General features: G+C 44.3%; 1 protein-coding gene across 10 annotated transcripts in view; it reads right to left on the reverse strand.

Moving 5' to 3' along the window:
- Window positions 1-6,800: 6,800 nt before the first annotated feature.
- The window catches only part of LRP8 (LDL receptor related protein 8), a 78,421-nt gene continuing 61,604 nt past the window's right edge, over window positions 6,801-23,617 (reverse strand). For 5 of the 10 annotated variants that reach the window (XM_069560017.1, XM_069560423.1, XM_069560384.1 and 2 more), the window contains 7 exons: window positions 22,106-22,247; window positions 20,983-21,135; window positions 19,859-20,083; window positions 17,724-17,792; window positions 11,668-11,840; window positions 10,531-10,707; window positions 6,801-8,328 (listed from right to left, as the gene is read on the reverse strand). In XM_069560017.1, the coding sequence (XP_069416118.1) occupies window positions 8,290-8,328; window positions 10,531-10,707; window positions 11,668-11,840; window positions 17,724-17,792; window positions 19,859-20,083; window positions 20,983-21,135; window positions 22,106-22,247 (978 nt within the window). In that variant the 3' untranslated portion in view covers window positions 6,801-8,289. The remainder of the gene's footprint in view (window positions 8,329-10,530; window positions 10,708-11,667; window positions 11,841-17,723; window positions 17,793-19,858; window positions 20,084-20,982; window positions 21,136-22,105; window positions 22,248-23,617) is intronic. The other 5 variants (XM_069560235.1, XM_069560494.1, XM_069560430.1 and 2 more) reach the window with 2 other exon arrangements.

Raw genomic sequence — 23,617 nt, forward strand, 5'->3', positions numbered from 1 at the left:
ATCGTGCGTCGCGGAGCGACTCCCTCTCTCCTCCCACTTCCGGAGATGGGACCAGGCGACTTTTCCCTTCCCGCCGGAATAAAGCCCCTTTCCCCCGGAGGCGAAGTCTGTTCAGCTCCGCCCCCTCGGCCTGCGACTGGGAGAGGCTGAGGGCTGTTCGTCAGTGTCCCCATTGGGCTTGAGGCCCAGGCTCCAGTTTCAATTAGGATACCCAACAGTGTGAGTCAAAATAGGCCCTTCACCGTCTCTGAACCTAGGTCGTCCCATCAGTAAAACAGGGTTAAAGGATCCGACCTCTTGGGAGAACGCAGCGCGGCGCGGCGCGTCTCTAACGTTGGCTCCGACTGAACTCTGCTGTTTAAAAATCAGTTCAAGAAACTTCTCAGCGACGCTTTCCCTAAATCCACAGTGGAGCTTGCCATTTTTTTTTTTTTTTTGCAACTAACTCTCCCGCACTTATTCTCCATTTTATCTCTTTCTACCTCACTTTTTCCCCTTTTTGCCTCACTGGTCTCTAGATGAGTTGTTGTAAGAGTTAAGTTTTGAATGTTTGATCTCCCACTCCATCCGCGCAATTGAATCGCCTCGGACGGAGCACCTAAAAAATACTGGTTCCAAACCAATAAAGCCAAAATCATCCACAGTGAACCTGTGTGTTGGTGTTTACTTTTTCTCCGCAGTTTGAATCAGGACTGTGAACTACTGTCCAGGAAGCTCGTGTGTTTTCAGGCCTAAGTGGTTGACTGCGAATGTTTTCTCGGCTGTGGAAAATTTTTTCCTCCTTGATTAGGCCAAGGGCAACTAAACTCTTATTAGAAACCTGCTTTAGCTCGTCTAAGTTCCAGCCAAATGGAAAACGGATTTGTTTCTAGAGACAGTGCTGAAATGGCATCATTTTGAGGGCCTGCGAAAGAGTCAGACGCGACTGAGCACGCGCGACTATAGCACTATTCTGTCTTCAGGCTGCTTGCCATTTCCTTCTCCAATGCATGAAAGTGAAGTTGCTCAGTAGTGTCCGACTCCTGGCGTCGTCCCTGAATCTCATTCCCAATCTTGCCGTTACTACTTTTCTCCCCGAAAAAGTATTGATAATAGAATGAAGAGTGGGTGCTGGGGTGGGGGGTGGGGGGAATGTCACTGGAGATTTGTGTTAAAATAATCCCTCGTGTGACAGTGATTCACTGTGACCAAAGGTGAACTGATTAAACTTTTTGGACCTCAGGTTTCTTATCTTTAAAGTGAGCATAGTAATGTTCACTTTTCATTTTCATGCATTGGAGAAGGAAATGGCAACCCACTCCAGTACTCTTGCCTGGAGAATTCCAGGGGCGGGGGAGTCTGGCAGGCTGCCGTTTATGGGGTCGCACAGAATCGGACACGACTGAAGCGACTTAGCAGCAGCAGCAGTAATGTTACACATCTGGCAGAACTATTGCAAGGATAAAAAACAATGTCTTGGAAATTGAAAACTACTTTTCAAACTCCAAATTGCTATAAGGCATCTTATTAAAAAAAACACTGGATGTGGGTGGTAACAAGGGACTTGTATAAAAAAGATAAGGGAATCAATCACTTAATAAATGTCAGCCCCTAGGCTGAGTGTGTTTAATTTCTTTGAATTTTCTTTGAATTTTCACAACAGTCTTGAGGTGGTAATAGAGTTAAGTATTTAGAGACATTGGGTAATTACCACAGGGTTATTTTCCAAGAGTGAAATTATAAAAATTATAATGTAATTGATGAATCTGGGCATCTGGAGACATGGCAAATATCAAAAAGTGATGAGAAAATTTAAAGGACACCCAACTCCAATCATGCTGTAAGGTAATTTCAGGCTTGGGGGTATGAAACCACATAGTAAAGTATAGCTGAAAGAGCATGGTCTATGTGTCTAATGTGTCTGAAAGTGAAAGTGAAGTTGCTCAGTGGTGTCCGACTCTTAGCGACCCCATGGACTGCAGCCTACCAGGCTCCTCCATCCATGGGATTTGAGGTTAGCATAATTTACTGAGCATCTACTGTGTGTCATGTGCTGGGAATACAGTGATGGCAGTCAAGGAGCATATAAGCAATTATAATGTAGGCATCAAATTTATAAATAGGGGAAGCACAGAATACTATGGCAGCTCATGCAGGGGCTCCTAATTCAGTCTAGGGGACAAAGTTAAGTCTTCCTGAAGAAAATGTTCCAGACAGAGGGCTCAGAACTTTTTGGTTATAATACAGAAAAAGAAAAAAAAAAAAGTTGAGAATATAGTAATTCAGTTGGAGAAGAGGTACAAGACTAATCACAAAGGACCTTATAACCCATGTTAAGGAGTTTGGGTTAAAACCCAAGGCTGTTGGATTTAAATGCAAGGAAAACAGATGAAGGGCTTTAAGCAGGAAAGTGGAAAGGGGTGTTGGTGACAAGACCGGCTGCATTCTAGAAAGATCACTCTGTGCAATGTTGTAGACTGGATTGTAAAATGGAAAGATTAGAAGAATGAAACTCACAATGGAGATTAAGATGAAGCCAGAAAGGTAGGGGAAAAATCAGGAGTATGGTATCATGGAAACCAAAATAAGAGTATTTTAAGACAGGAGAGCCAACAGTGTTATATGCTGCTTCTAGGTCAAGGAAGAAAAGGATTGAAAGTACTTCCAAGGTTTATAATTAAGGAGATCCTGGGTTACCTTGGTAAAAACAATCTCATTGGCATGGGAGTGAGAGGCAGAGCATTGGAATACAAGTAAGCAAAATTTGTTGTGGAAGCACAGAGTTACTTAACCTTACGAGTTAGGTCTGAGTCTGAGAGAACAGAGAAGGCTCCCTAAGCATAGTACTCAGGACAAATAGGAGTTAAGCCAGATGAAGAGAGAGAGAAGGAAAATTGAGGGAGAGAACACCACGTGTGCTATATGTATTTTGGGGGCACTAAACATAACTTTGCCAACAAAGGTCCATCTCGTCTAGGCTATAGTTTTTCCTGTGGTCATGTATGGATGTGAGAGTTGGACTGTTAAGAAAGCTGAACGCCGAAGAATTGATGCTTTTGAACTGTGGTGTTGGAGAAGACTCTTGAGAGTCCCTTGGACTGCAAGGAGATCCAACCAGTCCATCCTTAAGGAGATCAGTCCTGGGTGTTCATTGGAAGGACTGATGCTAAAGCTGAAACTCCAGTCCTTTGGCCACCTCATGTGAAGAGTTGACTCACTGGAAAAGACCCTGATGCTCGGAGGGATTGAGGGCAGGAGGAGAAGGGGACGACAGAGGATGAGATGGTTGGATGGCATCACCGACTCAATGCACATGAGTTTGGGTGAACTCCAGGAGTTGGTGATGGACAGGGAGGCCTGTCATGCTGCAATTCATGGGATCGCAGAGTCGGACACGACTGAGCGATTGAACTGAACTGAACTGAAACATAACTGTTGACTTTGGGCGGTGTCTTCATTCTTTTTCTCATCTCTAAAATAGGAATGATAATATTGAGAGTCTTTATCTCACAAGATTGCTCACTCCCCACTCATTAAAGCATCACAGTACTTTCAGATTTAATAAAAGGAATTTAATCTCTCTCTAGAAACAGTGCACCGAGTTTACAAATGTCCACATTTGGTTTTTAATTCACCAAGATGATGTCAGTACAACTAGTGAGATGCAGCACATCACCCCTTGCCTCTGGAAGAGAAACCAGGTTGCAAAAGGGACTGAGTATAGAAGCTAAGGGAACTCAGAAGGACAAGACAAAAAGCAGAATTGGTTAGTGTGACCCACCATTCTAACATGCCTGTTACATCAAATATGATCATTTAGGGGTGTTCAGGGAAGACAAACAAGGAAAATTTATTTGGGTACAATGGGATGGAGTCTGCAAACCAGTACTTCACCTCACATCAACAACAGCTTGTATAGAACAAAATGCTATTTAAAACACATGGTTTGTACAGATATTTTCTCTTGTAATTTTTGTAAAAAAGTATCAAAACCTTCATGTCTTTAAATATATATATATACACACACATATACAGGTGGCTTTTTAAAAATTACTTTTCATAGCACAAAGTATTTGCAAATGCGAGGATTTCTGCTGATTCTCAACTATGCACACTGTGCATAGCCTGAATGAACAAAGCTTCCTGATTTCTTATGTTAACTGAAAATATGAAGCTGTTAATTCCTCCATCTCAAAGTTGTCCACATCCTGAAAATCCTCAATACCCTAAAAATAGTGGGGAAATTCCAATACTCTTTGTGCATTGCCAGGAAAAGAAATGATTGACTCTGGAGCACTGAACTGATAACTCGGTTCTGTTTTGTGAAATGATGAGTGTGTAGCAGGATTGAGGGAGAGGAGTAGAGAGGCTCTCATTCCTGTGCTCTTTCCCCATTCCTTCCAGTACCTGACTGGAGGTCCCCTCTGCGGACACCACGTCTTTCAAAATTTCCAGTTTTCTTTTTCACAGTTGAGAAAGTCCCAGGGGCTCTTGACAACATGGAATGCTTCTGTGAAAATCCCACTGCCCTCATATCAGTCTTCATTGACCATGTCAAGAAACTCTGACACAAATACATGAAAAGCAGCCACTATTGCCCTTTGGCCACAGGAAAGCTTGAGGGTAAAGACTGTCATGTCTGCAAAGTGCTTGCAACACATCCTGATCAATTTTCCATGATGTACTTGGTGTCTTACACACAATAAATGACCAAGAAAATTTGATTAATTGAATCAGAAATTAAATAGAAGTATTCTATAAAGTGCTTACATTGAACCTATCTTTCCATCCAGCCTCATTTCTTGCTACGTCTCCCTTGAGCCTTTTGCTCATTACAAATTACATCCAGTTCCTTAAAATCCTCATGCTGTTTCATGCTTCTGTGTCTCAGCTCAGTGTGTCCTCTGCCTGAAGCAGCCTGGACACCACTTCTTCATTTCTGAGACTTAGCTTCGGTCTACTTTTCCCACAATGCCTTTCTTGACCCCATTCTTTATCTCCTCAGGTAGAAATGACCTCTCTCTCCTTTGTAATCTAATAGTACTAAAAAAAAAAACCAACAACAACAAGAAAAAACTACTCCTTTTTTTTTTGTTTCCACGTATGTCTTCCTCTAATTGCTACTGTGAGTTCCACCAGGACAGAAAGCATTTGATTGACATCTGCAGTACCTGGCACTTTGTTGGTGCCTAGCAAATAGTTTCAGTGGATGAATATCCATATTGCAATCACACAGACAGCTGGAGGGATGGTTCATCCTTATTGCTATAAATTTAAATCCAATCTCATTCTGAGGTTACAGTTTACCTCAATCTGTTTTATAATCATGCTCTCAAGAGTAAATAAATAAAATTTTAGTTTTCTCTGTTTCTGGAAGACCATTTCTGTCAGGGCCTTCAAAATTCCACCAGAAAGATAGGCCCTAAGATAGGTAGCGGGTTTGATACAGTGTTCTGGCAGCCCAAAGTAGTCTCCTGGAAAAGGAAAGGGAGGAAAAGGGCTTGGAATAGTTTCTTTTATATAGATATATCTGATAAATTGTCTAACCTTTGGGCCTTATCTCTAAACGCCCTTCCAGCTCTACTGTCCAGTGACTCTGTGATCCATTATTGGCTGTAGATATATGATGACCCAGGAGCAAAAGGCAACAGAAGTGCAACTACACCTCAAAATGCCTCCACGAATAGGGAACGATGGCCCTGACTCCTCAGACTTCATCTTATTTACTGCCATCCAATACATGAGTATTCCACAATTCAGTGTTTGTTTGTTTGTTTTGTAGGTTGTGCCCATAACAGCCTCTTCCAAACCACAGCTGTAGCATAGTCAGGAAACATGGGCAGAGGAGCCTGGCGGGCTATAGTCCACGGGGCTGCAAAGAGTCAGACATGACTGAGCACATAGGTTCTTATGTCACAGGAAACATGGATGTCTCCCAGAGAGTTGTGTTTCATTGTCATTTTGAGATTTCAGGCTGAACCATCCTGACCCCACTCATTATTCGTTCTTCAAAGGCCAGGATCTGACTGAAAGTTTAGAAACTATGCATTAGTCACTATTATCATTTCCCCAGAAATTCTGTTTCTTTGGAGGCAGGTTACAGGGAAAGTTGCTTGTTTTGTGTAAATTTCTGTGTTTTTACTTTTGTCATTTTTCTTCAGTCAAAAATAATTTTAGTTTCCATTTCTGAAAGAATACTAGTAAGTCATTAAGCTCCACAGGAGTTGCCCCTCTGTTCTTAAAATTCTGTTTGGTGCTGGTCATTCTATGTCAATTGCGTATACCCTCTTGATGAGTGTTTCAGGACTATCCACACATGTATATCATGAAGAAACTGCTTGTTTATGCAAAACTTAGTGCCCAGGTTCCAGGACACAGTTAGGAGACCAAGACCATGAATGATGTGGACAAAGGTCCTAGGAAGAGGGTGACAGAACTCCAAATCCAGAGGGTATCAAGCTGGTGAGACATCCAAGCTTCACTGAGCTGCAGGCAGCTCGCGTGGAGGGGAGGAATTTGCTTAAAAGCATCAAGCTCCAGGTGTGTTCAGGTTAGATACATGCCCTCTGCTCCTACTTATACCACACATTTCCATGTCACATCTTGTCCCTGGTTGTCCAGTGGGTGTGAAGTGGCAGAACATCTGAGTTAATAAAAGACCACACCTTGGATAAGAGTCAACGGGGACTGAATTCCTTCTGGGACTGTAAGATTATCTTTTCAATGGTAGACCCCACGAAAAGAAAAGTGCACTTCTCCCCGCATCCCCCAAGACCCAGGAAAAGCAAAGTAAGTGTCCACAATGAAAAAAAAATCTATACTTATACCCAGAGTTTTCCTTTTATTTACAAAGCAGTAGACCAAATTCCTGTGTGAACATATATATCCAGTGTACTATAATATTGTGTATGCCATTTCCTCCTCAAATAGGACTTTAGGTTTGGCCACTTTTTCTGATTTAAGCCAAATAGCAGTTCATCTATATAGACACATGATGGTAACAAACCTATGTATCACCTTTAACTGTTTTCCCACCCTAAGGATGTGGCAGAGAGTAAGGGGAAGGGTGAAATAGAGATTAACAAAACCTATTCCTCCGTCCTTATCCTCACCCATAGGATACTCAGAGGTAAGTGCCTGAGCCAGTCCCTAAAGTAAACTTGGGTGGTTCTAAAAACATCTCCACTTAGCTCTTTCTAAGTAAGGATGGCACCCTCAGTATGCTTCAGAGAAAACAATGAATTCAATCCAAGTGTCCTGAAGGAAAATGAAATTACTTGAAATGCTGGACTTTAAAACAAGGAGTAGCCGAGGTTCAGGAATGTTCTCACCTGAGCTTGCGAGAGCTTTGTGTACTGTGTGAAGTCTGAACACTGGCTTTAGCCACAGAAGAGAAAGCCCAGGTGAGAGCTACGGCAGCCCCTCGTGAGCCGAGGGGCTCTTTTCTGACTGACTGGAGTCCCGGGAACAGCCAGAGGCAGAAAAGACCTGCCTCTTCCACTGCACGTTTGCACAAATCACGAAATCTCTTTTCTGAGCCAAATTTACAAAGGCTTCTCTGGAAACTACAGATACCCCTCTCTTGTGGATTGTTTTAAAATATACTTATCTTTACGTAAGTGAACAACAGCCACAGGTGTGCCTCTTCCCTACAGATTTTTCTCTCTCACTCGCATACACGCAGAAACATAAACGCACACAGAGACCACACAGTGGGCCAGTCACACCGAAAATAAATACTCTCACGTCTCTAAATTACTTACAGATCTAATCTTGGTTTTGAAATATGTTAATAAATAACCTAAATGGGAGAGGGAGTTGACGTGTCTTCTTTTTTTTTTTCTTTTTACTTATGTTGATGGATAGCCACAAAGCATTATCATTCTATTTACAAAAAAACAAAACATAACTCTGAAACCTAAAAAAGACCCTCCAAACCAAAAGCCCTCTGTACATATAATTTTTAAATGATGAGTAAGCTACTGTACCATCAGCCCCATTTGGTTATGTACATCATGTTAGTCACTCAGCAGTAGCTAATCCATGAATTCTTCATGGGTAGTGCAACCAGTTAAAAAGTGTATAAAACATTATACATATAAAAATTCTCACATCCTTTGGATGTCTGCAGTTCATCATAACTTTGTGGTTACCTTTCTGTAACATAAATTAAAAAAATTACACACACACTCATACACACACACATACACACAGACTTAAGTACAGAAACCCTTCCATCCAGGCATACACCATCCAGAGTGTAGTGCATGGGACTGAATTCCATGAGGCACGAAGGGAGTGGTCCCATCCTCAGGGCAGTCCATCATCTTCAAGGCTTAATGCCACTCGCTGGGGGAGACAGAGCAAAGAAGTCATCATCAGATCCACTGGAGCTATTTATTGGATCACAACATAACAGAAATTCTATTACTTTATAGGCAGTAGCTCACATACTCTTCTAACTACCTCAGAAGACAGGTTTGTCATATTTATTTTACAGATGAGAAAACTGAGACGCAATGAGCTTAAACAGCATTTGTCCTGGGTCACACAGCAAGTGGGTGAACTCAGTTTGAACCCAGATCTGTATGACTCCAGAGCTGTAGTTTATTTCATCATTCTGTGTTGTCTCTGTAAAGAAGGGGGCTACAGAGATCTAAACTCTCTCCATGCTCCCTGATAGGATTTTAGGTTTGCTGAACTTCAGTGGGTTAGCTTTGCAAATGTTTAATCCCAGGCCTCTAGACAGGAAGGTATTCGGCTGTACCCCTCCAACTAACTGTATAGAATTGGAAGGCAATGGAGGTCAATTATGTTAACCCCTCGTTCCCTTACCCCTACTTTCTAGTCACTAGATACTCGACTTCCCTCTGCCTCAAATGGGTGACCCTAGATGGTGAGACCACTAACCCCTGAGCCAGCCTATTCCACTGAGACAGTAGATTTACATTCTTTCCTATACTGACATGAGATCTGTTTCTTTATTTCTTCTGATGTTCCCTGATTCTCTCTCTTAGACTCAGAGAGTTCTACACAGACAACCCTTGAACTTTTCAGTTTGAATTCCCTTCCCTTTCTTCTGAGCGTCTTCTTCTCCAGGCACATCTAGCTCCCCCCACGTGGTCCTGATGTTATCCTGTGCCCCACTCTTCCATTTCCTCAGTACCCTCCTTTGGATAGGCCCCATTGTTTTAAGATCTTTCTCATAGCTTTATGAATTTGGGCTAGCCACTTTATCTCTCTGAGCCTCGGTTTCACCACCTTTTAAATGGGAATAGTAGTAGGACCTATCAAATGAGATCATGTATGTAGAGTGTTTAATATAGTATCTAACACATATGGGATCCAGAGTATTCCACATCAACCTAATCAGCATAAGAGAGAACCAGACTAGCATTTTCCATTTCTGGACATTATACAAATCCACTGCCTTTCAAATCATCTTTGGGTTATTTGTGATTTTGCATGAATGGCATGGCCTTGCTCCACTAAACTTCTTCTAGTCTGTTACCCTCCTCCTCAAGTCAGATCTCCAGGCCAAAGGCAGGTCCCAGCAGCGATAGTGGAGCTACCCAAAAAGGGGCCAGGGGAGAGAACAGGTTCTTGAGAACACTGATTTCCACAGCTTCCAGGCTAGATACTCTGAGATATAGCAGAAAGAGCATAGACTTTTGTGTACATACAGACAAGAGTTTGAATTCTGGTTCTGCCACTTCCTAGTTGTGATCCTAGGTAAGTTATTCAATTTCTCTGAGTCTCAGTTTCCTCATCTGAAAAATGGGGCTAATAATGTCAAGTATGTAAGTTACGTAAAGACTAAACAAGAAAATTTATGTAAAACACTGGGTAGTGTCTGAAACAGTAGATTCTTACTAAATGTCAATTTCCTCACTGTCCTACTCTATTGCTCTGCAGCTGGCAGGAGCTTATTCTTCAGGCCTTAGTTTCATCAGGAATAGCTCCTCCTGAGTGACTGTTTCCTTCTCTGGAAACAGTGACATGTCACATGTACAGGAAGCTTTATAACTCACAAAGCATTCTCACATGAGCTATCTCACTTGAACTTAGGCCGTAAAGGGAATGGGGGTTATCATTCCCATTTTACAAATAAAAGTGAGCACACAGAAAGGACAGAGGTCACAGGGCTGTGGAACAGTGAAACCGGGAGTCATCTCCTTACTCCAAGCTCAACATTCCTTCCACTGTGCCCTCTCTGATCTTTAAACACTGGTTAAGCAACTGTTTGCTTGGACTGGCCGAGGTTAAGGACCCTCAAGGCCTTCTGCTAACCCTCCTCACTTGTCAAGCTTATCTCCCACGTCTCCCCTTCACAGCTTTAGCAGCCATCCTGTCCGTCCTGCCCCATACTCAGCCATTTCTTCCGCATGCCACTCCCTTAGTCTGCAACTTGCCCATCTTTCCTGTTTGCCCCAGCACCCAGCTCACAGTTTGCAGCCTTCCAGAACCAGAAAGCCTTCAAGGATTGGCTGCACCTGTCTGGTTCATGCCCTCGCTCATCAGCCCCTCAGACTCGGAGTGGCACTGCCCTACCTTGCACTTGACGACAGGCAGCTCGGAAAGAGGGTTCTTCGGGAGTTGGTGCGGCTGTGACCTTGGTTCCCCCGGCAAGACAAAAAGCTCCTTGAGGGCAGGGGCTGGGTCTTCCAGTTCTCTGGTCTCCCCAAGACAGGGCTCTGCCCACAGTGGGTGATCAAAGCTGCTGATTGCCTGACAGGGGGATGGACTGGATGACCTATGAGGTCACACTCAGCCCCGATTCGGCTATACAACCATGACATCTGCTTTGGCCACTGTGTGGTCCTCGCTCCCCCAACAAGCCATGCCCTGTTGTGCCTCTCGGCCTCTGCATGTGCTTCTTTCTGAAATGTCATTCTCCCCCTTCTCTACATGGAAAACTACTATTAATCTTTTAAGGACATAGTTCATCTGTCATCTCCTCTGTGAGACATTCCTGCCTGATTTCTCAAACAGCATTAACAGCTCCTTTGTGGATATTTCCATAGCATTAGTTCAACAAATATTTACTGGGAGCCAGCTCTGCTGTGCTAGGTACCAGGGAAATATTAATCAGACAATCCTGCCCTCAAGGAGCTCACAGTCTAGTGGGGAGACCAACGAGTATAAAGGCAAGTAGACTGCAGTGTGACATGTGTTGTGATGGAGAGAGGCAGTGGGAGAAAACGAAACCAGGGAAAGCTTCTTGGAAGAGGAGGCCCCTGGGCTGCCACCATGGCACTTAGCACACAGCTGTTCAATAACAAGTGACTCTCTAACTCCCCCACCAGCTCCCCGGAAGCAAGTACATCCCTTCTTAACTTTTGGACACTTGGCATCTAATGTGGTACTTGACACATAACTGGTGTACAGTGCTTACTGAAATGAATGTGTTTGAACTGAATGACCACAGTTACCTTTCTAGGCCACAGGTTCTGAAAACTTGCTCAGCACAAAGACAGGCCTCTTTACTCCAGGAAGAGCTTCTAGATACAAGGTAGTTCTGATACCCTTCTACCCCAACCACCTGCCCCAGCATTTCTGTGTCCCCAGGGCCTAGAACAATGCCTGGCACATGGTTGGTTCTTGATAAATGTCTAAAGGAGGGAGGGAGGGAGGGAGCGGGGAAGGGAGGAAAGGAAGGAAGGAATCCTTCCTGCAAGGAATACTTACTGCTGGGTAGACATGGCCAATCTGAGCAGTCCTCCCTATGTGCAGCTCATCCTCCTCCTCTTCTTCGGTTGTTTTCCTGTACACTGGATTGTCGAAATTCATGCTTTTGGTATTCTTCCGCTTCCAGTTTCTCCAGATCAGGTAGCCACTCATGCACAGCAGGGCTATGACCACTGGAGGAGGAGACACATCACACTGGGTATGTCTGGCAGGCTCCAGCCCGCTGCCTGGACGTCAGTGCGTTTCATGTCACCACTCCTACCTGACTGCCCCTTGTTCCTCAGGCTCTGTTTCTGCATATTCTTTTTCTGCTGTTGGGAAGCCCTTCTCTTAGCTCTTCCTTCAGTAACTGCTCACCCTTCAAGACCAGCTCAAATGCTCTCAGCCTCCCATGGTGCAGTCAGTTTCTCCCTCACGTGTGTTTCTAGACCACAGTGTTGTACTTTCCGTGCATCCTCAGCTAGACCGAGCTCCTTGAGGGCAGCGACTATGTCTTCTTTCTCTCTCTATGCCCAGTGCCCAGCACTGAGTAGGCGCTCAGTCACATGCTGAGTAACTGAGTTTCTTCACCCTGTTCTTGCTGCTTCCCTAGATTTCTCTAAGAAAACCATTCTTTCCCAAAATTGGAGGGGGGAGGGTAGGGAGGGGTGGGGTGCTTTTTCCCAAAGCTGGGCCTCTGCAAGAAGAGGAGCATCTCTAGAAGGGGACACAGCAGGGAAACACAGGTTCTGAGGTAAAATAAATGGTATACTAACGAGTGAAGGAGGAAATTCTCAAACAGAGCTGGGCAAAAACGAGGCAAGCAGATTCATAAGATATAGTAAGCGCTTACCCTGAGTGAGCACTCAAGTGAGGCTGGATGACAGCCATCCAGGGTGCTAGAGAGGGATTTCCACTTTGGTAAGATTATTATAATCAATAATAATGATACCCATAAAGGAACAGGGCAAGGATGCCTGCTATCGCTGCTAGTATTTGTTATCCCGGTAAGACCAGAGAAAGAATTGAAAGGCACACACGGGAAACAGAGAAAGCAAACTATCATAAACAGATACTGAGGGTCTGGAAAATCTTAGAAAAGCAGATGAAAAACTAATAGAAATAATTTTAGCTCCTCAAGAATCAACATAAAAAACTGGGGCTTCCCTGCTGGTTCAGTGGTTAGGATTCTTTGCTTCCACTGCAGGGGCCATGGGTTCAATCCCAAGCTGGAGAAGTTCTAAATGACACATACTGTGGCCAAAAAAAAAAAACATAAAAAATCAATAGCTTTCTTATTAATCAGCAATAATCAATTAGAAAATGGATATAATAAGAACACATTCATAACAGCCCAACAAAAAACTATAAAATACTTGGGATAACCCAATAGGAAGGTGTAAGCCCTATGTGATCTATACAATTCTACTGAAGCCCATAAAAGAAGATTCAAATAAATAGGAAGATGTGTCATGCTCCTTGATGGGAAGGTTCAATGCTGAAAAAATGTAAATTCTCCCCATGTCAATCTACATACCCAAAATGTAAGAGTTCATCATATTTTTTATAGAATTAATAAGATGATTCTAAAGTTTACCTAGAAGAAAAACGGAATAAAAATAGCTAAGAAAATGTTGTGAGAATCATAATGCCCTATTAGATATTAAAACATATCACAAATGTGCTTCTAGTAGCTAGGAACGGTATATAGAAATTGGTGGAGGAGAATAAGTAGCCTAGAAGCAGATGAAGGTATGTACACGGATACAGTTCATAATAAAGATGACAATTCAAGTCATAAGGGAAGGATGGACTATTCAATGATGGTCTTGAGAAAACCAGACAGGCATGAGAAAAAAACAGTCAAGTCTGTACCTCATGCTGCACTCTAAATTCTGAATAAATTAATAATCAAACACTAAAAATGCTTAAACTATTGATAGTAGAAAAATACATAGGGGGTATTTTAATAATTTAGGATGAGGCAGACCTTCCTAAGCAGGACACAAAACCCATGAGACTAGTGGTATGATATGATACTTAAAAATTTTAATTTATGCATGGCAAAAGAGGCCATCGACATATTTTAAAAATCAAGTCATGGTATGGGAGAAATGATTTATAACATATATTACAAAGGTTTAACATTTATTATATATCAATATTTCTATAAGTAAGAACAAGACAGAATCAATAGAAAAATAAGACCATGAATAGCCAATTCATAGCTGTGAAAAGAAGAGAGGCAAAAAGCAAAGGAAAAAAGGAAAGATATAAGCATCTGAATGCAGAGTTCCAAAGAATAGCAAGGAGAGATAAGAAAGCCTTCCTCAGCAATCAATGCAAAGAAATAGAGGAAAACAACAGAATGGGAAAGACTAGAGATCTCTTCAAGAAAATTAGAGATACCAAGGGAACATTTTATGCAAAGATGGGCTCGATAAAGGACAGAAATGGTATGGACCTAACAGAAGCAGAAGATATTAAGAAGAGGTGGCAAGGTTACATAGAAGAACTGTACAAAAAAGATCTTCACGACCAAGATAATCACGATGGTGTGATCACACACCTAGAGCCAGACATCCGGGAACGTGAAGTCAAGTGGGCCTTAGAAAGCATCACTATGAACAAAGCTAGTGGAGGTGATGGACTTCCAGTTGAGCTATTTCAAATCCTGAAAGATGATGCTGTGAAAGTGCTGCACTCACTATGCCAGCAAATTTGGAAAACTCAGCAGTGGCCACAGGACTGGAAAAGGTCAGTTTTCATTCCAATCCCAAAGAAAGGCAATGTCAAAGAATGCTCAAACTACCGCACAATCGTACTCATCTCACACGCTAGTAAAGTAATGCTCAAAATTCTCCAAGCCAGGCTTCAGCAACACGTGAACCATGAATTTCCAGATATTCAAGCTGGTTTTAGAAAAGGCAGAGGAACCAGAGATCAAATTGCCAACATCTGCTGGATCATGGTAAAAGCAAAAGAGTTCCAGAAAAACATCTATTTCTGCTTTATTGACTATGCCAAAGCCTTTGTGTGGATCACAATAAACTGTGGAAAATTCTGAAAGAGATGGGAATACCAGACCACCTGACCTGCCTCTTGAGAAATCTATATGCAGAATTGGACATGGAACAACAGACTGGTTCCAAATAGGAAAAGGAGTACGTCAAGGCTGTATATTGTTACCCTGCTTATTTAACTTCTATGCAGAGTACATCATGAGAAACGCTGGGCTGGAAGAAGCACAAGCCGCAATCAAGATTGCCAGGAGAAATATCAGTAACCTCAGATATGCAAATGACACCACCCTTACGGCAGACAGTGAAGAGGAACTAAAAAGCCTCTTGATGAAAGTGAAAGAGGAGAGTGAAAAAGTTGGCTTAAAGCTCAATATTCAGAAAACTAAGATCATGGCATCTGGTCCCATCACTTCATGGGAAATAAATGGGGATACAGTGGAAACAGTATCAGACTTTATTTTTTGGGACTCCAAAATCACTGCAGATGGTGATTGCAGCCATGAAATTAAAAGACGCTTACTCCTTTGAAGGAAAATTATGACCAACCTAGATAGCATATTCAAAAGCAGAGACATTACTTTGCCAACAAAGATCTGTCTAGTCAAGGCTATGGTTTTTCCAGTAGTCATGTATGGATGTGAGAGTTGGACTGTGAAGAAAGCTGAGCGCCAAAGAATTGATGCGTTTGAACTGTGGTGTTGGAGAAGACTCTTGAGAGTCCCTTGGAATGCAAGGAGATCCAACCAGTCCATTCTGAAGGAGATCAGTCCTGGGATTTCTTTGTAAGGAATGATGCTAAAGCTGAAACTCCAGTACTTTGGCCACCTCATGCGAAGAGTTGACTCACTGGAAAAAACTCTGATGCTGGGAGGGATTGGGGGCAGGAGGAGAAGGGGTCGACAGAGGATGAGATGGCTGGATGGCATCACAGACTTGATGGACGTGAATTTGGGTGAACTCCGGGAGTTGGTGATGGACAGGGAGGCCTGGCGTGCTGCAATTCATGGGGTTGCAAAGAGTCGGACACGACTGAGTGACTGAACTTAACTGAACTGAACTGAAAGGATGAAATGTAAATGGCCAATACGTTTATGAAAATATGCTCTACCTCACAGGGAAGTATCAGGGAAAGAATATTCCTCTTTCACCCCTCAGATTAGCAGAAATTGAAAATAATGATTGTATTAGGGAAGGTTACCTCTGGGAAACAGCACATGCATGTCCTTCTATAGACCAGAGGATGGCAGGAAAGGGGTTGATTTCTTTTTTACTACATAATGCTGAATATTTCCCACTCACTCCACTCAACATGACCCTGGGTCTCACCATCACCTTTACTGATGAACCTTTCAAGACCAATTCACATGCCACCTTCTCTAGAAGTGCCTACTCCCTACTCCCTCTCCTCCACAGAGCGTCATGCCTCTATCACAGCGCCTTATAATATGCAGTAACTCCTCTCCTGTATCACCTTTTTAATCATTAAGTCTGATTAAAGACTAAAGGCTCTTAAAAGTCGTTAATCTTTTCCTTCTCTGAATCCTTGGTACCTCGCACAGTCCCTTGCGTGTTGTTGAAGTTTTTAAAACATTCACTCGCTAACTCACCACAATATTGGGGATTGCCAGGATTAAAGGGCAAAGTCCTTATCCTTGAGATACTCATAGGCAAGTAGGGGAGATAAACCTACAAATGGACAATCACAGTGCAAAGATCCGACCAAGAGAAAAGACTGGCATGAGAGACAGGATGTGCAGCATACTAAGTGAACATCAGGGTAAGAGAGAATGAATCATCCCGCAGGGCTCTCTGCGAGGTTTACACAAATGCTGCCCCCTGGCCATGCTCCACATCCACCCCCCTCCCGCCCTCCCATGCCATGTCCCATGGCTTTGCTTGCGCTGTCTTCACTTGCTTGGGTTGTGCTTGGCCCTTCATTTGGCTGATTTGGCTCAAATATCATTTCCACTAAGAACTCTCCCCTACCCATGTTCCTTCTCTCCCAGTTTCAGGATAAGCACCTCCTCAACATATCTACTGAACTGCCTATGGCTTCATTGTAGGACTTAGCATTTCAGAATCAAATTATCTGTGTTATGTGTCTCTCCAACAAGTCTATAAACTTTTGGAGGACAAGAACCATGTTGTACTTATTTTTAACCACCTTCCCTCCCCTTATCACAGAATCTGGTACATCATAGCTGCTTGATGTGAAAGGGAAAGTCGCTCAGTCATGTCCAACTCTTTGTGACCCCATGGACTATACAGTCCTTGGAATTCTCCAGGCCAGAATACTGCAGTGGACAGCTGTTCCCTTCTCCAGGGGATCTTCCCAACCCAGGAATCAAACTGGGGTCTCCTGTATTGCAGCTGGATTCTTTACCAGCTGAGCTACCAGGGAAGCCCTAGCTGCTTGATAGGCCTTTCCATGGGGCTCAGTGGTAAAGAATCCACCTGCCAGTACAGGAGACAGGGGTTCAATCGCTGGGTTGAGAAGATCCCCTAGAGAAGGAAATGGCAAACTATGCCAGTATTCTTGCCTGGAAAAATCCCATGAACACAGCTGTTTGATAATGTTTGTTGAAAACCAAACAGAAAGAAAGCAAGATAGCATGATCTACTAAAGGAATGGCAAGTAGCTCTACTAATAGTTTTCAATCTATTACTTTTGTCCTACTCATTAATTCAACAAATTTGTTATTTCCTCCCATGTGCCAGCTACGGCTAGGAGCTGGGGAGAGTGGGAGCAAGAGAGACACCAGGCCTGTCCTCATGGAGCCTACCGTTTGGCTTCACATGGCTGGCATGTAGAGTGTCAGTGAGGGGTAATGGGGGAAATATCTGGACAGTTGTTTGGGGCGAGGTCCTAAAGGGCCTTGGGTGCCAAGCTAAGGAACCAGACTGCACCAGGACTGGGAGGTGAGCAGAAAGGCTTCCAGGGCAGAAAATTCAGCGAGAGGTCAGTGTGCCAAGTGCTCCGTTCTTCTAACGGTTTTCCCCCAAACTCTGGGCAGGGTTTCTCTTTTCTCCCCATGGATTTGGGGCCACACTCACCCATGGGCACAATGATCCCAATGACAGCAGCTGTGACTGTGGAGCCCATCTTTCCACCTTCATTCCCATCTGCAAAACACAGACATTTGCAGGATGATGCTCTATCACTGCGAGCCCAAGTCTTTCCTTGCTGACCTCATGCAGTAAAAACTACCCAACTGCTTCTTGATCCCGTTCCAAAATGATGGTCCTGCTCAATGCTTAATAATTTAGTCTTTCCAGATCTAATCAGGACAGAGGTCATCTCCATTTCACAGATGAGGAAATTGGGTCTTATTGGAGTTTGGGGGACTCTCAAAGTGGCAAAGCTGGGGCTCAAAGCCGGGACTTGTGACCTGAATCCCTTACCCCTTTCCACAGTGTTTGGGTGGCAGGAAGCTCGGGGCTGAACCCTTAGGTCTTTATGTTGCTGATGCTTGGGGCAACTGCCTCTTTCAGCCAATATCTGTTGCTTTATCTCTCCTTATTTCCACCCAAAATAGAAATACTCTCTGCAGTACTGTTTGCATTATCAGTTTACTTTCAAAAAGTAGTTAAAATGAGACACAATATAGCTTAGTGGAATCCAGAGTACAGGCTTCTCGGTTAGACTTCTAGGGTTCAAATCCTGGCTCTATTCACTCCTTCTGTGACCTTGGGCAAGTTGTTGTATGTCATAAATATCATATTTCTTTACCTTTAAAAGGAGGATAATTATATACCTACTTCCTAGAGATATTGTGAAGATTAAATAAGATAATTCATGTAAAATGCTTACTTAGCACAGTGCCTGACACCGCCTTACCAAGTTCAAAGAGGCCAGAGAGTGGGGTAGGAGTTCTTGTGAGGCCTAAATAGGGCAGATAAAAGCAGATTCTAAACTGAAAAGTGCTTGGAAATGGTACTACGTAGTTTTAAAAATAAGTTGTGCCATCTTTTCCATCTTACACTCATCTTCATTATAATGTCTGTATAGAATTTTTTAGCTTAAAAAGCAGTTTTCCCTTGGATGCTCGTGATAGCCCTCTGAGGTGTGAGACGAGCCATCACCTCCGTTTACTCCTAGACAGGAGACGACTGTCCCCTGGCAACGGCCAGATGCCATCCTCTCAGCATGTCTAGTTCTCCAAGTTACTCTAAGGGAGCCCAATTATTAAGGGGAGAAAGAGCTGCACTGTTTACAAAGTTTTCTGCGGAAATGCCGCTCTCTTCTCCCCCTGGGTCAAGAGAAAACACAGGACAGTGATATTAAAGCCTAGAGTGTGATGAAGCCAGTGGGGAGACCCCTTGGTCAGAGCTCTGCCCAGATAAGAGGAACTGGACTTTACACTGCTTCCATCTGCCTCTCTGAACTCCAGGGTAAGCAAGCGCTCAACTCTGAAAATCCCACTCTGGACCAAGATGGGCCCGATTAGAAAGGTGCTGCCAAGCTGCATAGTTTCTGGGCCATGCACATGTGGGAAAAAAATTTAAAAGATAGTTTATCCTCTTAAACGAACTTCCCCTAGCAGGTAACTCAATTTAAAAGGTATTCACTGGTTAATAAGACAGAGCATTTCTAGCAGTGACAATTACGGCTCCTAATGATTTAATAAGTGGTGAACTTATCCCAGGGTTTGCAGAGAGGCATGAGCAGACCATAGTTATGGATATGACTACCTGGGGAACCTACCTACCTGGGGAACCTTTCAGAACCTCAGTTCTCAAAGAACTGAGACCAGGGCTTTTGAAGTTTAAGTTTCTGAATCTGAGGGTCGCGCCCTCGTACTCGTCAATAGCGTGTAATGTAGACACACCACCAGAGTCAGCAGAGGCTGTGTGCACAAGCATTTCTGTTCACATGGCCTCCTCTCTCTCTCATCGTAACCTTGCAAAGCAGGTAGGGAAGGGTTATTATTTTCCCAGTTTGTAGGTGACAAAACAGGCTCAGAGATAAGAAGTAGCTTCCCTCAAGACCCTCTATGAGGCAGGAGCACCTGTGACTCCAAATTGCAGGCTGGTGCTCTACGTCCCCCTGCTTCCTCCCTGCTGATAACCCAACACTAAAGTCTGGTATGATCTCTTCTTCCCACAGATCCTCCCACCCTGGCTTCCCTAGGACCCCCTCCCCTGCCCCCACCCCACGTCATGCAAGATGACAGAACTCTTTTCCTTACAGTGTTGGGAGTGGTTGCTGGTTGCAGGGCTTGGGGTAGACAGGCTGATGCTGGGAGCCCTGGGGACACTAACTGAGCTTGGGACCATGGTGGCCAGGCTCGGTGTCTCTGTGCTGTGGTTCTGGTAGGCGGGGCTGTGGATGGTGGTCCCAGGGGCTCTGGTGGTGTCGGCCAGCGTCCTCGCTGTGGTAGAGGCTAATGTCGTAGTTGAGGTAGACTGAGGTGCTGAAGGGGAAATACCATGAAGATCACTTGGACAGAGCACTTTGCTGTTTCAGTGCCTAAATTATTGCTCTATAAGGATACTCGGTGAAGTATAAACTCATCCTCATGGCTCAACTCAAATGCCCTCTCTGAATGGGCTGGTCCTCCTGAATGGGCTAGTCCTCCTGAATGGGCTACGATCTTTTCTTTAGCTGAATGACAAGCATCTTATCTGTTTATACTGTACCTTGATTTTACAAAGATGAGTTATTAAGACAGTGCTGTCAGATTAGGTGTGGGAAAGATCGCTATAAAAGAATGGGAGGAGTGGAAATCATGTACATTGAGAAGGATTTTTTTTTAATACATGTATACTGTTATATTACTAGGTTCAAATTCTCACTCTACTATAAACAGTTGAACCTGGAAATCATAAATGATAGAGCAGACCTATGCTCAAACAAAAGGCCGTGTATCTTCATTGAGACTGGGGAATGAATGTGAGTTACATGGTTGAAGTATTCAGTTAGTCCCACTCATATCACAAAAGGACTTTTGGTAGTGTGTGAAGTTCTGGGTGAGAAACAGGCAGGATTGAAGTCACCTGCATACAAATAGTAACTGAAGCCATGGGGATAAAGGCTTCTTAATTTGAGGTCTTCAAGGGGCTCTGGATCCCCCTGAAGCTGAATTTAAAATGCTGTGTGTATATGTGCATCTTTCTTGGAAGTGAGAAGAGACAGCCTTGGAGGGACCCTACAGGACACCAGCATTCAGTGTAGGTAAAGAAGAGCCTACAAAGGCAAAAAGCAGCCAGAGAAGATGGAGGAATCCAGGAACAGTTTCCCAGAAATCAAGGCAGATTTCAGCAGATGGGTCTGACATTCCCAGGGACCAGCCCTCCCGGTAGCTCTGCTCACCTCGGTAGCACCTCCTCATGTCAGGGCCCAGCCACATTGTGTCAGGACAGGCACACGTGTACTTGGGGGAGTGGCTGGAGATCTGAGGAGCAGGAAGGCACAGGTACTCACAGCCCCCATTGGGCTGGGCACTCAGCTCACAGGCATCTGCAGCTACGGGCACAGAGAGATGGCGAGAGAGAGCGTCGGGGCACAGACAGGAAATGCCAGGTTCTCCCTCCTCCCAGGGACGAGGCCCTGCCCACTCAGCTCAATCAAAACACTTTCTCTGCTACTTCTTTCGAGCACCTTCCGCCACTGGACTTGCTGTTTTATCCCCACATTTGTTTAATGCTGACGACAACTCTGAGGGCTGGGTGTTATGCCCAGACTGCCCCCCCCCAAAAAAAAAATAGACTGCTTAAAGAGAACAAACTTGTCAAAGCTATGCCTCTTGTAAGTTTGGAGACAATTTAAACTCGGGTCTGTTGGACTCCAGAGACCATGTTTTTTCCTCCCTATGCCACATCTCTTTCCTCTTTAAATTTCTAGATCTAGAATCAGGCACCAACCTTATTTCCTTACCCCCTTTCCCCACCTTCACCCTCTCTGTTGCAGTTAGACTGAGGACACCCTAGTGACAGAGGCGAGAACAACCTAATGGTAGGATTCCTGGCTTTTGTTCCCAACCAGCCAGCTGACTTACTGACGGCTTTAGGATACATTACTTTACACCACTGCCAAGCATGAACAAATGACAAATGAGAAGCAATGGGCTCCTTCACGGCCAAAGTTGCTCTGGAATCAGACAGATCTAAGTTTAGGCGTTAGCTCTACGATCTGCTGACATTATTTCACCTCTCCACTACAGTTTCTTCAGCTGTTAAATGAGAACAGTAATTGCCATACTTTGTAAGACTGACAAAAATGGGACATTTGTATGTTCATTTATTTATACCCAGCCTTAGTTCACCAAGAGTTTGAGGCAAATGAAATAAAATATGTGACAGCTAAGCAGTTCACCAACGAGAGGGATTGTCACCACTGCCTCTGGGGCTGCTGAGATGTGACATAAATGTGAACGCAGCCTGCCTACTGGATGGAGAGGGTGTGGGCAGGGGCCCTAGCACTGGGGAAGGCTCACCTCTTGGCTGCTTCAGCTCATGGAAGATGACGATATCATGCGGGTTGTTGAGGTTCTCAGCTAGGATGGAGATTTCCAGGCCATTGAGCCGATTTGCACTGAAAATGGCCTCATTCTCCAGGTCTGTCCAGAACACCTTGTCCTGTGGGGTACAGATACAGAGAATGGCCTAGAGCCTAAACCCATGACCTCTGTCTGAGGGCTCAGGCTCAAACGACAGCCACAAGAACTGCTCTGGCATTTCCCCTGAGCTCTCCTGTCCACGGATTCACGGTGGGACTCTCAGCTCTAACCTGTGGCATATGCTGTGGTTTCCTTCTGTCTCAGAGGGTTACTCAGTGATTCTGTGCTTTGGCCTAAAGGCTGCTCATTAACGCTGAGCTAGGCCTGCTTCTTGGAGTTCAGCAGAACCAGGGTTGGGTTGGGTCTCTTTAGCTATTACCATCGCTAGGCCCCGGGACCAAGATTGGAGAGGATGTGTGGTTTAGTGAGTATTATCCAGACAGGGCCTCCTCCTGCAGCCTCTGGGTGTACACGCGTGTGGAATGGTTAGTCCACACAAGCCTAGATGCGCATATGTAGGCAAATTCACATTTACAGGTACAACCGTGCACCCTGTGCAGACCTAGACACAAACCCACATGCTCATCTCCATGCCCAAAGGCACACCTGTACCTAAATGAGCACTTGTCTAGATACTGGTATACACGTTTACATTCACAAGCACTAGCACATACAGGGATGCACATATTTTAGCAGATGCATTCATGTTTACACATGCACATACACATACGTGCCACATATATGCACAAGTACAAACACATGTGTCTGAACACACCTGTCTTTTGAAGCAGAGGCTGGACGTGGGAAGTGGAGCTTTGCCCACAGTTTCAGAGCTGTGCTGGGTGATGTTGCTCCGAGCAAACACTGCCCACACCCACCACGGGCCAATGTTCCCTCGCTTCCCCTCCCCCTGATGGCAGAGCGAGTTATGGGGAAGAGGTATGTGTGTACAAGAACTTGATTGGTTCTGGCTTCCTTATTCCCCAAGGTGGAAGGTTGTCAGGGTCGGAACACAGGAAGGTCTTGGCTCTTCACTCTTCCATGAGCTTCTTTTTTGTTGCTGTGGGGTTTTGTGTTTGTTTTTTTTTTGGCGGGGGGCGGGGGGCGGGGTCTTTTTTTCTTGAGGGTTAGGATGATGCCTGGTTTACCTCTATGACCCCAGGATCCAGCAAAAGTGAGTGAGAGTGTGTTGAATTGAATAGCATCTATCAGGCCATTTCCAATAGTAAATGAAACTAAGGAAATGTACATTCCTTCTCCTCCCTTTATTGGGCACCTTCTGTATATGTGGGTACAGTGCTGGGTGCTGAGGGTACAAGGTCTAGCAACTTACCTATGAGAAGTGCTCTGGGGGAGGGGCCTTGGGGAGGAAGCACAGGAAAGGCTGCCAGGTGGACAACGGACTGCAAAGCCTCTGTTTGCAGGCAGCTCACATATTGCGTACAAACG

This window comes from Ovis canadensis, chromosome 1 (assembly GCF_042477335.2).
Source record: "Ovis canadensis isolate MfBH-ARS-UI-01 breed Bighorn chromosome 1, ARS-UI_OviCan_v2, whole genome shotgun sequence".
NCBI classification, from domain to species: Eukaryota; Metazoa; Chordata; class Mammalia; order Artiodactyla; family Bovidae; genus Ovis; species Ovis canadensis.